Source organism: Neopsephotus bourkii, unplaced genomic scaffold (assembly GCF_033783945.1).
Source record: "Neopsephotus bourkii isolate Nb327-2 ecotype Australia unplaced genomic scaffold, CSIRO-AGI_Nbou_v1 NB_1037, whole genome shotgun sequence".
Lineage (NCBI taxonomy): Eukaryota > Metazoa > Chordata > Aves > Psittaciformes > Psittacidae > Neopsephotus > Neopsephotus bourkii.
Genome location: NW_026901526.1, coordinates 4361233 through 4377318, shown reverse-complemented (window position 1 = coordinate 4377318; position 16086 = coordinate 4361233). Strand labels below are relative to the sequence as shown.

Sequence of the window (16086 nt, the reverse complement as noted above, 5' to 3'; positions counted from 1 at the left end):
GCTCATAAGATTTAAATACCTTGTTAGCATTTACAGTACTCAAACAAACCTGATTAACTGCAAACACTTAATTTTGGGGTGCAGAGTCTAGATAATGAGCCTAAGCTCCTTCTTACTAGCAACACAAGCATTAATTTCTTCTGCCTTTATTCCACGATTTAAGTGCAAAACACCATTTGACAGCTCACAGCTTAGAAAATGAAGATACAGAAAATTCCAAAATGAACATACCTGTTATTTTGTCCCTAACAAGCTTGCAGGATTCTATCTCACCAATGCTGCCAAAGAGGCTCTTCAGTTCTTCTTGTGTCATGTTTTGTGGAAGGTAGTTGACTATTAAATTGGTCTTGCTGTCTTCTGCATTCCCAGAATCAACTGGTGATGAGCAGTTGTTTATGGTGGTTGAACCATGGGTTGTGTTATTGCAAGTTGGTCCATTAGACAGTTGTGTTTCCATGGTAGCAATTACCTGCTGAAAAACAGAAAACAAGAACCATCAAAATTCATATTTCACCATCTATTAGGAAAGTTCAGACAAGAATCTGCAGTACCTGTCACTAGGCAAGGCCATATTCTGCCTCTATAATGCAAAAGGCTCTACTAATACAGAAAGATTTTTAACTAAGGCAAAGCAATACCTCAAAAAGCTTACAGGCAAATAAAGTTGCCACAAAAGTTTCCAGGATTTCTCTTAATGAAGTCAGGAGTCAAAGCTTAGCTTTCATCAACCTGCATTCCCTACATTTAGAGGCATCATAGCCTTTCTAGTTACCAAGCAGAACTGGTCTGTTGCAAGGGTAAACATTTCTATTAACTTACAACTAATAAATGAAGTTATATGAAATACAGCTTTTAAAGTTAGTTATTTTGGTTATTTTCTCGAAGAGGTGGGTGTTAACTGTATCCTGAGCCTATTTCTCATAAGCAATAGCAGAATGCAAAAGCAGAAAAATTAGCCATCGAAAGAGACTGAGAGATATATGGATGTGCTGGGATAGAAAAACTCCTCCTTGGCAACCTCTAGGTCAACCTTCTGTCACCAAAGATTGTAATTAGGTTTCTAAATGCTTTTGGTTAAACTGAAAGTCCCTGGTTCTCACTTCTTCCCTCCCCCTACACCCTGAAAAAAGTTAAAAATTTGATACTTTAACTTGATCTACTTTTATACATCAAAATAAGAGAGTGATCACCACTCCAGGAACTATCATGTTTCACCCCAAAATAACTGACTGTAAGATTGGCAGATACAGCAACAATCACTTGGAGAACTGTTAGGATTTGCCCACAATCTACCACTGCCATCTCAGTCAGTCACTGAATGGTAACAGTTGATAATTACATGGATTTTTAACTGCAGACTAATACCCAGGCCTTGGTCAGCCTACCTACCCTGTCTGAGACCAACCACGTAAGACAACATCCAACAGGAAATTTTATAAATTAATTTTCCGGTAATAAACACTTCAACACAGAAGCAAGACTCAGCAAGAAGTTCACTAAAAATATCCAGCAGTCACTGAAATTAAACCTCATTCTGAAAGTTCTATGAGGACTTCTCACATAAAGCCTACTGTAATATCACAGTTTAATGTCAGGGACCTCTGGAGCTTATCTATGTGTCCTGTTCAAAGCAGCACACCCTGATTAGGTCAACTGTACTCAAGGAACATAAATTTAAATTTCCTAAAAATATATGAGAAGCTAAATTGACTGTCTTTAAACTACAATTCAGACATTTATGGAAATACACTTATATGTTTTACATACAGAAGTATTTTCCAAGATGCTACTTCAGCACAAGAAAGGGAAGATGCATCTATTAAGAACACTTAATATAAAAATCTGATCTAGTTTTCCTGAGTAGCTAGGAACTGGAACAACAGTTCCTTTGTGACAAACTCCAAGGGGTAACCTGCTTCTGGCACTGATAAAACAAGTCTGCTAAGAAGATGAGAAAGTAGATGATCCTAATTAAGAAAATTACTTTTCAAAACACTAGTATATCTGGCAGAGCTAGTAGCTACAAATGCTGTGCTCTGACTGAGGCTCTCTAGAATTGCTTCTCACGCCCTCTCACTCTCACTCAAATTTGAAGTGTTTATTGATCAAAATTAGCAGGATTTAGCAAGGACAACAATCCTCACTTAACTGCACATTTGTTTTAGTGTTCAGGTGGCAAGAATGAGATCCTATGCCAATATTCAAGTGAACAGGTGCAGTAGCCTGAGTGTGCTGAAATTACAGCATTTCTCAGCTATAGAGCCATCTGCTCTGAACAAACTGACACTAATATGTTTTACAAATAATGCATATTCCATTGATAAGTTGAATACAACCATTCATAAAACACAAAGCACACAGCAGTTACTAAATATTTTCTACCCAGAAAAATAGTTTGAGATAAATTTACAGTTTTCAAACAATTTCTTAAAGCAAGATTTGTAAATATACTTTTAAAATAGTAATCACAAATAACAGTATACAGGGTTTTTTTACATTATTGCTATTTAGTATTCAGACCATACCAAAACCATTTTAGTACAATACTACTCTTAATCATCCACCGAGTGATTTGAGTTCGTACTGAAATCTAATTGACATTAGAAAAAAGGCAAGTCACTGCAGTGTAAGTTCTACAGGAGATCACTATATTATATATGAAGTTATCATGATATACCAGTGTGCTCCAGGCTCTCACAGATTAGGGACGCAACCTACAGCCTATAATGAAGCGTAGAACAAGAGTTAACATTCCAAATGGAAGATTAAGAAGTTTGGTATGGCCTCAGCACTATTAACATGTTAAAAAGTATCCTGCAGAATTTAAGAAAAGACCCACAGACCCCGGTCCAAGGCTCTGCTGCCCACGAACCACTTCTAAGCAGAGAAGCCACATCACACAGTCTGACTGCCATGTTAGTTTGGAGTTGCCGTCTGCAATATGGACACAAAAAGTACCATATGTTAGATTAGCAAGATAATGCAACAAATCAGTTTGTACAAATTTACAGTAATTGCATTTATATTCCCAGCACGTCCATGCAGTGTGGCTTAATTGGATTTGAGGCAATTCCAATCTAATCTTTCCAAATTAAGTTCTAAAGTAATTTTTCTTACATAAGGAGCTTATTTTTAAGATTAAAAAGACACTGCAGTCTAGTTACCCCTGCATCTACCCTGGAAACTACCTCCAGAACCACACCATGCCTAAAAGAAACTACACCACAAAATTTTTTAAATCTTTAAGACTGAGGGGAAACAAAAGAAATAAAACCAACCCAAAAAACCCAACACAATGAGTCCATTAGCACATAAAATGACCATGCAGCATTGAAAAACTCCCCTTACATGCCTTTCCCAGCCCACAAGAAAAATACATATACAGTGCATATACTCTGCTAAAGAATCCCACCTGTTCTTAAAATTCTAGGTTTTAAAAAATTTAAATTCTTGCACAGACAGTATTCCACAATTTCCTTGCAATAAGTGTTTAAGAGTACCATTGGACATACAAGTGACAGTAGACGATTTCTCAAAAATGGAGGAACTGAAGCAAAATATGAAAGAAATAGCTCTTAATTTGTCCCCAAGCACACTGTCTGCTTTTAAATAAAATATCATTGCAAACCCACTTGGATTTAAACTGAATAGTGCTAGGAGGATACTACAAAAGCTAATGAGACATTTACAGATAATTACAAATATTCCAGATGCTAAATATAAGCACAATGGCACAAATGGGGAGACTCCTGACTGTGGTCACAGCTTCACACCCCTGTAAATACAAGAGATGCTTCTCCCCTCTGGTTAGCAGATGAGGCAAGTCTAAACGTAATAGAAATCACAAGGACTCAGATTTTAGAAGGCTACTGCATCTAGTTTTTATAACATATGCTTCAAAACAACTTCGCCTGTTTTAAACTAGTGCAAATTAGTCTTCATTTCAGTTTGCTACCACAGTAAATACAGCCGGCTGACTTCATGTCTGGTCTTCATTTCTAACTTAGATTGATAAAGCCCCTTAACCATTTCATTAGGAAAAATACTGAGACTTCTGTATCATCTGCTAACTTGAAAGCCATTCTCTCTGGTCTCAACCCAAAAAACAATAGTAACATTTTCACTTCTAAACTATACACTCCCAACTATATACAGGCAAGTATGCGTGAACTGTTTATTCTATGAAGACAAACTGAAAGCCTCAACTGACTACATTCAAGTCCAGACAAGCTTTAATGAGACTGCATTAAAGTAGCAGTTTACAAAATTCTCTGCCCCTCAGAGATAGTAGTTACCTGTGTCAGAGAGCACCTTTTGTGGTAAAACAACCTATGAACATCGACATCCAGGAGTTGCATCTGACTACTACAGCTCTGGAGGTTTACAGTATTAGCCAATTTCCAGGCTTCCCAAGTTTCCTTTGTACCTGCTCACATGACTGGATTCAGCAGCTTGGACAGAATAAATTTCCCCAACATAATCATTCCCACAATTTGGTCACATGGCTGGTCCTTTGCTAGCCCCACCACAATCTATCCTGCCTGCCCACTGAACTCCAATGCATCAAAATTATTCTCAGAATTAAATCTTGAGCAATAGACTTCTCCTGAGAAAAGCAGCAATCAGGAAGGCAGAGAACAAGATGTTATCACCAATTCTCTTTTTACACTGAAACATAACTTCAGTTAATGTTCTAGTTCTATAAAGCCCAAGACAGAGCGCAACATTTCTAAAACACAATGGCTAGTTACTAGTAGTCCCACCTGAGCAGTTTTAGATCCACTTATCTCCTCCACTTAAGTGGAATAATTTCTTGCTCATCCTAAGAGCGATCTTTTGGGTTTGAAGATATAGCATGAGTGCAGGAGACAGACATTTTTGTTTTGATCAACACAGGCAATGCCAACTGCTAAATGGAATGAATAGCTATGAGGTGGAATGCACTAGAAGTGCAGTTTAAGATCCTTATTTTTAGATGTCTTTCCAGAGGCCACTCAAAGTACACATTACACCTGAAGGACTGCAGGAAGTAAAGAATATATCAGTATCAAGGCAAAGAACCTGAACCACAGCCACTAAGACCATTCACTCTAAAATAATCACATCTTCCAATTCTCCCTAATCCGCCAAGTATTCACCTGGTTTTCATGACCACTACTGTTTGCCACACAGAAAACACTGGGAAAGGCTGCCTAAGTATCAAGTTCTTTCCTAACTCCAAATCCTAAGAAAATTGTCCATACCATTTGGCAACTTAAATATTTTTTGCAGCAAAGCAAAAAAAATGCAGAATGAGGACAGCTAGCTAGGGTTAAAACACCTGAGCCAGACCTCAATTGCTTACAATGCTTCCCTCACACCTCTGCCACCATTACCTTCCATGCTTTTCAATATCTCTGCTTCAGAATCCTCCTAAAATCACCTACTATTAATTGACACAGTAAAATAAGTACAGTACTGTTGATATAAACGAGTTGTGACTTGGCCAAGTACTGTTAACCACAAAAGAAGCATACCTTTTACACATTATCATCTCATAACCAGAAGCAGAAGAATGTGCCAGAAGCATTATTTCAAAAGTTAGTGGTTACAAAGCTTTTACATTTGTATGTGTTATACAGAAGTCATTCTATTGCATAAAAGCACAGAAAAGCAGCTAGTCCTTCTCCTCCCCTATATATCATTTAGCTGTACAATGCCACAGCCACTTCCACAAATCAGGAAGCCAGGAAAGCAGCAAGTTACCTGCAGAACAGGGATATCCGAGTCTAATGCACCATAAAATAAACCAAGCTTACTGCTGCGTGAACAGGCTCACTCTGATTACTGCAGCCATCTTCAGTCTTCTGACTCATTAGCCACACCTTTCCATTTCTCATTTCTTATCAAGCCAAATTTCCTATATTGCTGCATGAAAGACTCTTTTAACAAAGATGGATATTGCCCACACCAAGTTACCCTGATCCACATGACACTGGATGACCTGCCTTTGAAAAAGCCTAAACCCAGCCAAAGCTCAGACACGTCCTCATAGAAGTATGCACAAACCCCTTTGCCATATGAACCAGTATTCTCAAAAAAGCCAAACCCCATATTTAAAGTGATATGCAAGCAACAATTTTGAATAGCTTCTACTCAGCACAGACTGATCAGCTCAGTGTTGGCCAGCAGCACTCTCATAGTTCACCTCTTAGCTAGAGAGAGCATCACTAACATCTCTGCACTGAACATCCCTGCTGTAGAAAGATTCTCATTTGACCCAGAACTGCTCCTAGGAATTTCCAGACTTCTGACAGCCACTGCTCTCAAGAGAGTGGTTCATGCAGAGATGCATTCTTTTAGCTCCAAGAGGGATCTGAAGACTACTCAAAATCTAAATACGGAGCCTGTCTGCCTCTAGGTTGATCCCCACCAGGAAAACAAGTTCAGACAGATCACTATTCATTCTGTGAATAGGTCAATTTACATAGAGGAAGAGAAAACTAAATTCTTTCCTCTCAAGAGAACTGATAACACATAGCCAGTCCTTCAGAATAAGTATGCATTTGGCTCTACTACTACTCAAGGAAAAAATCTGCCCATGCAGTAGGCAACAATGCTAGGCATCTTGCTGCTATCCCAAATACCTACAGCCTAAAGAGGAGGACATCGAAGTACTGCCAAAGCAGCATTATAACTGTGAAACAGTGCAAAAGACTGAAAATTCACCTTGAATTCACACTCACAATAGCAGTGAAATTATGAAAGTGTGATTAAGATATTCCAGCTTGGTTTTAAGTGATTAAGATATTCCCGCTTGGTTTTAAGTCACATGAAATAGCACATACTCCAGAGCAGTAACCTCTTAAGAGAGCAGACAACAAAGCAGAATCTGATCCTGACATCTTCCACCTACCCTACCCGGTCCTTCTGATACAATTCTAGCTTTTTAGGTCAGACATAGCGAGTCAAAGCTACCCCCCCAAACAACAATAAAAAAAAATAAAAAAAAATCTTTCAACCATGCTATGAAAACAAGGTCTTTCTTTATCAGAGTTGAGTTTGTTTCTTTGTAAGATTTGAACTATGGAACCCTACCATGTCTCAACTCTGCCCAATAAATGTATTTTATAGGTAAAAGAGGTAGATTGATCAGAGTAATCCAGGCCAACAGGCACCTCAGGAGGTCTCCAGTCTGACTGCCCAGAGCAGGCTCAGCCATATTGTCAAGCCAGGTTCCTCAGGGCTTTACCCTGTGTGGGCTGGAAACCCTCAAAGTACAGAGACAGCACCACCCCCCTTTGACCTCAGGCCCTCTGCCCAGCTGTTCTGGGGGCAGGGGGAAGCTTTCTCTTATTTCCAGCCTCTCTGACCCTGCCCAGTTTGCTGCCTGGAAGGGCCCAGGGCCTTCTGCCCTAGTCCTGCTGGCACTGCTGTCAGGTCCCTGCCTACCCACACTGCTCCTGCCTAAATTGCACTGGGTCCCTGACAGCCCTTTGTTCCACTGGTCCTGGTCCCTCTGGACAACAGCTCTGCTTTTGAGAACATCAGCTACACCCCTTGTCTACAAGCTTGATGAGGGTCAACTTCCTCCCTTTTCCCAAGTCACTTGGAATAGTGACCACAACAGGTGGCATGTAGACCTCCACTTGTAATAAGCCTCCAGGAAGAACATAAAGTTTTAACCACCAGATTTCAAGCTCCAAAATCCTACCCGTTTTCCAGCTATCTAGTTGTACACCATACTAAATCTTCATATGCCAAAGTTGTTACAAAGATTCTGTGGCAAGCCTAACACCTAAGGCATTAGGCTCAACTCAACATGAATGACACCTGTTGATCATCTGATTCACAGACTTACTAATTTCAAAGATACTCTGTTGCACTACAATTTATCACTTTTTGTTTTAATTGGCACAGAAATTCTTCAAAGATGACTCGCATAATGGTCTACTGAGAGACTACCATGAGGCTCCTTACTGCACTCACTTCCAGTAGCAGCAAAACAGGCTTTTCTGCAGTCATCAGGAACCTTCCTGATCTGCCAAAAATTAGACAGTGGCCTCATCATGACAGTATGACCTGTTGCCAGGTCAGGCACCCATACAGAAATGCATCCAGCAGCTACCCTGCCAGGAGATCTAAAATACACACAGCAACCATCTCTTTCTGCAAGCACAACTTGGAGTACATGAGAAAATACAAAGCCTTTCACTAATAACACCCTGGATGCACATTTCTGGGCCACTTTAAAGCCAGGTTATTTCTTGTCAATTAGGTGATGAGTTTGGAGAAGCCACATCTCTCAGGCACATAAGCATAAGAGCAGACACACCTTAATTCAGACACCTTTTAACACAGCACATCCATCTTCAGCACTGCATGTTGTTCTGCTTAGCCAAGGAAGTACAGCAACTAGTACACTGTTTTCCAGAGATTCCCTACCCTCTGCCACAGGCTAAGCCACTGACTGGTGAGTGGGCTTATAAGACACCTCCCCCAGCCCCCAACAGAACATCGGGAGAAAACAGTATGAGACAGTTCATGAGTGAAGACAAGGAAATCACTTCCCAGTGAGTGTCATGAGCAAAATACACCCAACTTGAGTAAAAATGATGTAATTCAATGCCAATTACAATGGATTTAGCTAGTGGGAAACAAACAAAAAAAAAAATAGAATACCTTCCCCCCACCTCTAACCTCATGTTCCCTGGCTCAACTTCTATCCTACTACTTCACTCCCAACAATCTGCCTCCCCCCACCCCCGTGGAGAAAGGAGGATGGAGGTGTACAGACATGCTTTTCCCCCTGCTCCACCAAGGGCACCCCACAGCCATCACCTCCTTCAGGAAACATCCACCTGCTATGGCATGGGGTCATCCACTGGCTCCCATGCATGTATCTTCTCCAGCACCGTTCTCTCCATGGGCGGCAGGAGAAGTCCTCCACTACTGCAGTCACCTCCCCCGGCTGCTGGGCCATGTCTGCCCCAGGCGAGAGCTGCTGCCTTCTCCGGCCTCAGTACTTGCAAGACTGCTTCATCTCTTCTTTTTCCCCACATTCTTCTCCACCTGTGTATCATGTAATCTCTTCTTAAGCTGGTCTTCATGGAGGCACCACAGACTCCACTGACAGGATAAGCTAGGCCCTGCAGCTGCTGCAGCTCTGGCTGGCACCAGCAGTGACTGGTATGGGCCTACTCCCAGACAGCTCACATCCAACAGAGCCATGCAGCAAGCTACCGCCCTGCTGGGGTAAAGCTAGGGAATTAGCTCTTGCCAAAGTCCAGACACTGATCAGAACTACCCAACTCAGAAGTTCCTATGTGGAGAAAGAAGAGGGAGCCTGCTCCAAGTCTTACTCAGAATCATAGAATGGTTAGGGTTGGAAAGGACCTTAAGATCATCCAGTTCCAACCCCCCTGCCATGGTCAGGGACACCTCACACTAAACCATATCACCCAAGGCTCTGTCCAACCTGACCCTGAACACTGCCAGGGATGGAGCATTCACAACTTCCTTGGGCAACCCATTCCACTGCCTCACTTCTTCCTTATATCTAATCTAAACATCCTCTGTTTAAATTTGAACCTGTTACCCTTGTCCTATCACTGCAGTCCCTAATAAAGAGTCCATCCCCAGCATCCCTATAGGCCCCCTTCAGGTACTGGAAGGCTGCTATGAGGTCTCCACGCAGCCTTCTCTTCTCCAGGCTGAACAGCCCCAACTTTCTCAGCCTGTCTTCATACAGGAGGCACTCCAGCCCCCTGATCATCCTCATGGCCCTCCTCTGGACTTGTTCCAACAGTTCAATGTCCTTTTTATTTTGAGGACACCAGACACATTTCATGTGCCCTTGGTTGCTGCTTTCCTGGCAAAATCCAGGGAATTCAGGAGAACCACAGCAATTCATGAGAAGTATTAAGAGTGCAGAGAGAGTTCCTATTTCTCAGCCAGCACAGATCTGTACAAGTAGTAGCAGATCTATTTTCCTAGGGTAAAGCATCTGCTCTCGATGCCTACCACCATGTGAAGTCCTCCATTAACATGCAGCAGGAGAAACTACTGAGCAAAGCTCATTTTTCCCATTCTACTTTAGTTCCAAACTTCAAACTCCTCATACAAACTTCAGACCCCTCATACAAACATGTTATTTTGCCCTCATCCCCTTCAGGAAGTGAGATTCATCACCCAGGTACAGCATTTTCTCCCCCTTGTGTCTTCAACCTAAGACAAGCCCAGCAAGCATCCTCCCATGGCCTTATTACTGCTCCTTCAGTCTCTTTCCAAAACCACCACGGCAGGTCCCTGGGGCGCCTGCATCTGCCTCTGCTCCTTTCCAGACACTGGCTTCACCAAACAATCTCTGTGGCAACTAACACCAGCTTGTTAAAAGGAATACACATCCAAGCTCATCTGACCCAAACTCACCCCTCAAGCTTCAGATGAGGGACTTGTTTTAATGGAGTGGGGAAAGAGATAGGGGAAGAGATAAACTACTTTTAAAGAAATACTTTTTAAGAGATAAATTACTTTTAAAGAAATACTTTTAAAGAGATAAACTGCTTTTGAAAGCCCCCCACAGAGCAATATGCCAAGAAACAGCCCGCTTCATAAACTATCTGTGCAGGGACCTGGACATAGACATCTTTCTGCTATGGGAACAGTGTCTCCCATCTAGCTTTGTGCGTCAACCAAAACATCCATTTTGAACAGCTAGCAACAGTTAGAAAAGTTTAGCCTCTCAGCTAAGGGTACCTGGAACACAGCAGCTACCTGTGGAAAATTACTGCTGAGGGAACACATTTCTTGACCCCATAGCCAAAAACATAGTCTGTCTCTCTTTTTGGCTCAAGAAGGTATGGAAAATAGCTTTCTGAATTAGACAGTATAGTGCATAACTTGCCTCTTCAAACTTCAGAGCTACAAAAAAAGAAAAAAGGATTAAATAAAAAACCTTCAACAACTACCCATCAATCTGTAAGTCAAAGCAGAGCAGAACCTCTGTAATGAGACTGTTAAATAACATTAAGCCTTCAAACAAATCTTTTTAAATATTTAATGTGAGAGCATGATGATGCCACCTAAACTTGGATCTGGGTACTGTCAGTGACTTAAGACTGCAGTGTTGTAAGTATGCAAGTTAAGTCCAACTTCCTCAGGTCAGGAAAGCAAAACACAGAACTGACACCAGAAGGGTAAGCACATCTGGAAACAAAGGATTCATGAACTATACCCACTGTCTACTGAGTTTTCAAACAGAATTACAAGGTATACCTTAACAGATGTCCCAAGAGCCTGATCAGCTTTACAAGTTCTCAGATTTGGGTCACAGCCACTGCTCAAACTATTCATCTTGCACTCGAACATGAAATGCATCTTCACCTCTTTACTACATTCACAGTACTTCAAATACTTGCATTTCAAGAAATTTATGCTCCTATTTCCACTTAATCCTTTTGTACAACTTCTGTATTTTTCCACTAAGGATTAAATAACACTTCGGTCTATACACTACATACAACAAACAGCTACCATCTGCATTCAAGTGTTCAAAGCTGGCCAGATAGTATTCCATGTTGTCTGCATCACAGAATCATAGAATAGTTAGGGTTGGAAAGGACTTCTTGAGTGCACCATTACATACCCATTTATGTGGGTCAGTGTATGTCCTGTATATGTGGATTGAATTTGACAGGAATTAAGTCAGTTACCTTAATTTGGACTAAATATATCATTAAAATCACATGCCTACAGCTCTTCCCAATAGCCTAACAGCCAGATTTTTCAGATAGAAGTAGCACAGGCTTCTTAGGTCAGGCTAATCACGCAAAGACATATAAATCAGCTTTTAAACAGGCAAGGCAACCCAATTTAAAAAACAGCAGAACAATTACAATTAGATGGTCATTAATTTTCAGTCCTAAAATATTTGAGCACATACTAGCAATAGCCACTAAAATCCCTGATCTTGGGCACTGACATAGAAAGATTACATGAGATTGATATGCATAAGTTAACTGTGCGGTATCAGTTTAAAAAAAAAAAGAAAACAACAACCAAACAAAAAAAACCCAAGAAAAAAAAAAAAAAAAAAAGAAAACCCTGTTCCTACAGATATTATCAACTCATTTTCTGTTCTCATGCACTGCTTCAAACAGAAAACCTGGTGCATTTGATCATTCTATGCAATTCACACAAAAAACATGCAATTTGGTTTATCATTTCACTGGGAATATTGATATCCTTTGTTTCAAGACACCTAAATATGCTTCAAAACAAGTAATCCTTACCTTTCCTGGTTACATATGTGGTATTTGTAAAGATAAAAAAATTAAAAAAAAGCCATATCTACAGGAAAAAAAGCAGTTTGTACTTTTGCCACAGCAGAAGACTGCAGTATTTAGTCCTTTTGTAGCAGCTACTTCTGGAAGACTAGATTATCAAACTGAAGAATTAATAATGAAATCTACATTTCTCCTAATGTTACCCAACTTGGACACAAGTTCCCCCTCATACACTTCACCACAGATTCACAGAATGGTTTGGGTTGGAAGTGACCTTTAAATACCAACTACTTCCAACACCTCTGCCATCAGCAGGGACAACTTCCAGATTAGTGTGTCATCTGTGTTAAACCACTAAATGTAGAAGCAGCCACCATCTTACTATGTTGAGCTGTACACAAAAACTTCTACACATAAAAGTAACCCTATAGCCCAGTTCCAATTTTAGCAAAGAAGAGATCCTTGATCAAAGCTATATCCAGAAAGTGCCTTGTTCTCCATCACGATGGCTAGCTTTATATCCTTCAGCTGCACTCATTCCAAAATATTTCACTGAGAGAACCACTCTCATTATAAAAATAGCCCTTATCAAAACACAATCATGACTCCATTTAATTTTCTTTCAGTTTGCTCAACTGTGACAAAAAAAAAAATAAACCAGCTACTCAGTTGGTTAATGAGGCTGTAATTCTCATTTTGCCTACCAACATCTTAACCATGGATGCAGTCCAAGGCAAGTGCTATTGCTATGCCAAGTTTCACAGCTTAGCTATCTGAATGCAAAAGCAGCTTCTAAAGTCTTCCTCACTTTATGCAGCTCACTTTGTCAGCAGTTTTCTAGACCTCTTAAGAATAGGTGCTCTGGCCAGACTAGCAATAGCAGTTTTAGGTCAGGAACTCAATTTTGGGTTACAGCTCAACATGTAAACACATCAAAATGAAAAAAGTTAAACCCATTAATAAACTTATCTCTTCCCTACTGCATGCATGCAGTACATGGATAGTTTGTTACAAGAAGCATATGGTGTTTTAGTTACAACTTCAGTTGTCCCTCTTTTGGAAACAGAAAGCAGCTTCTAATGCATATTTGGGTAGAAAAGAAGCACAACAGGAAGTCTGATGAGATTTGTAAGCACGCTACTGGAGATAAAAATAATATCCTTAATTACAATGATAATCAGATAGGATATTAAGATTTAAATTTAAAATATTTAAAAGCATTTCTTAAATCAACTGAGATATGCAGGCAATAATATTCTACTCTACATTTGCTGGTTCCAGACTGGAGATGAACAGCAGGTGCAGGAAAATTGAATAAATCCAAAGATCTTGCACTGTATTTAAATTGGGTTGATGCATATGAAATTTAATGTTAACGGTTTAATAAAAACACAGGTTACAGCATTAGTTTTCTCACATTTTAGGAAGATAAACAAAATGAAGGCACCAAAACAAGGGCTCCATTAAAAAATTAGAATGGGAACACAGTGAAGACATGTAAATCACCAGTATTCTTGCGATCCTTAACTGATTTTATCTACATTAAGGTGTATTAACAGTAAGCCACACATGTCATTACACAGAAACGAAACCCTGCAGCTCCCTGCACACAAAGGTTAACTGTTCAGATCTCAGTATATAGGGAGACACATTTCTAAATTCAGGACTCTTAAAACCACACATTTTTCTCCTATAAAACTCAATTTGGATACCACTAATGCTTGGAACATACCCACTATTCCCCTCAATATTGAAGTCTAGGCTAGCATAAAGGGACCCCTTTCAAATGTTCAAGCTTCATGCCATGTAGGTAGTCTCAATATTGGCAAAACCCACTGGAACCACTATCTTATCAATTCAGCCAGGTAGAAACAACAAAGTATACTCCTGTCTTCTGTCCTGCTTCTTTCCTTATTTCACTACAGATCAGCAAATCAATGTAAGAAACAACAGGCGACTAAAGAAAAGCCACAGGGAAGCTGACTCCAACTACACCCTCTGACCATGTTTCTGCTTTCGGGGGAGTAAGGGAGGGGGTGGGAATATGAACAGTATTGAAAAATATTATCAACAGAACAAGAGGCATGCTACTCGTAGAGAAGTTGGATTTACATTACTTTTCCTTTTCCATAGCTAGTTCTCCTCCTCCCAACCTTTATAAAGGGTATAAGGCAATTGTCTACAAATATTTTAATTAAGAAAAAAAAAATTAACTCTGTTCACCCATTCTGCAAAACAAATTATAATTTCATTTCTGTCGTTAAGATTTAAAGTAGAGAAGAACATCAGTATTCCAGCAATCATGCAACTGCAGTTTCATTCCACAAAACCACAAAGGTTAATCACTTAAACCTCAGTAAGTACTTGGCTAAACACACTTGCCCTGAGGAGTCTAAAAGCAAATACAGCTAGCACAAACCTACAGAAAAGCATCAGTATATCAGTGTGATTATTCCAGGACAACTTGAACAGCTTTTCCTAACTCTGTGTAGACTGTTTTACAAAGCATTTTAATGTTTAAGTTTGCCCTATTTTACCAGTAGTCAGGTATGAAGCATTCAAGAAACTACACACACTGTGCATTCTAGCAAATCAGTAACTGGCCAGCATGCAACACTTCCTAAATCAGCCCCACACTCAGCTGAAGACCAGAGTGTCTCTGGAGTCCTTAAGACCACCCTACAATGTCCTGAGCACTTCAGTATTTTCAGGCTTCTGAGCCATTAGGTCAATCATTGCAGGTTTACCGGGATATACTTGGAGTTTTTGCTAAACACAGCAAACCAAAATACTCATTCTTTGAACATCTTACAGCCTCATCCAGTCTAAGCATCTCTCTGTAGTTTCTGGTCAGAAGCAGCACCATTTAGTCACCAGCAACTACAGGACAAAATGAAGGAATGGAGAATCAGTATCACAAATGTTTTATGAAGTGAAGCCTCAGAACACCTGTAATGGTTATCATTTTAATCCTAGGCTGGTACGCTCACAGGAGTTAAGCATTGCTAAGACATTTAAACACCTAACACTCATCCTGACTTTCCATTGTGAAACTGTAGCTTTTTCCAAACCTGCATCATGTCCAGTCTTATTATGACTATCAAAACAAATGAAAATCCCTGTTGTTCAAGTACTGGAGTGCCACAAGGAAAAATGGCTCAAACAGAGTAGAAAACAGGGTGACACTAGTTTAAGCTCCACCTGGAAAGTTCCAGCTTGCTCCAAATTTACATATTTCAAATGTATGCAAGTAATGCCTTCCCATTGCAATTTCTGTCATTATATAATTACTATTCCTAAAACTCCAGATATTTTGCCAGTGAAGTCAGATTTCAATTGTGAACTATTTAAAAAACTTGATGGGGGTTTAGAATTTTTAAACAAGTTTCTGAGAAAGCATGCTTAATGTTTGTAACTATTTCATTTAGTTTTAAAGCTGAAAACTTCACCCCCTACAAAAACACTTGACTACTAAAGCTAAGGTCATCCTTCCATGGTGTGCTTTCTGCAGGACTGTATACCAAAAAGTCTGTGTGAAAGAGCAAGCACTTCCAAACACAAGGAAGATGAACAATTAGCTGTTCTAACCACAGCTGTTAACAAATTCAGTATGATATTTAGCTGCTCAGCAGCAAAATATTAGATGCTTCGAGTCCCTACAAATCAACAGCAATGCCTACTGGGCAAAAGCAGCTTGCCTGTTATTGACAGCTTCCCCGGGCATCGGTGGGAATCAATCAGGGAGCCTCTCTCCATGTTGCTTTGCCACCAGAAATTCACGATGACTTATTAATTCAACAACAAGGATTAGGCAACAAAG

At 40.1% G+C, this 16086-nt stretch overlaps 1 protein-coding gene across 1 annotated transcript in view; it reads right to left on the bottom strand.

Moving 5' to 3' along the window:
• Positions 1-231: 231 nt before the first annotated feature.
• The window catches only part of LOC133216342 (ELAV-like protein 2), a gene marked incomplete at its 3' end in the record, with an annotated part of 46118 nt that continues 30263 nt past the window's right edge, over positions 232-16086 (bottom strand). Inside the window, exons 2-3 of the mRNA XM_061360977.1 lie at positions 2844-2934; positions 232-472 (exon numbers count right to left, since the gene is read on the bottom strand). Of these exons, the coding sequence (XP_061216961.1) occupies positions 232-472; positions 2844-2934 (332 nt within the window). The remainder of the gene's footprint in view (positions 473-2843; positions 2935-16086) is intronic.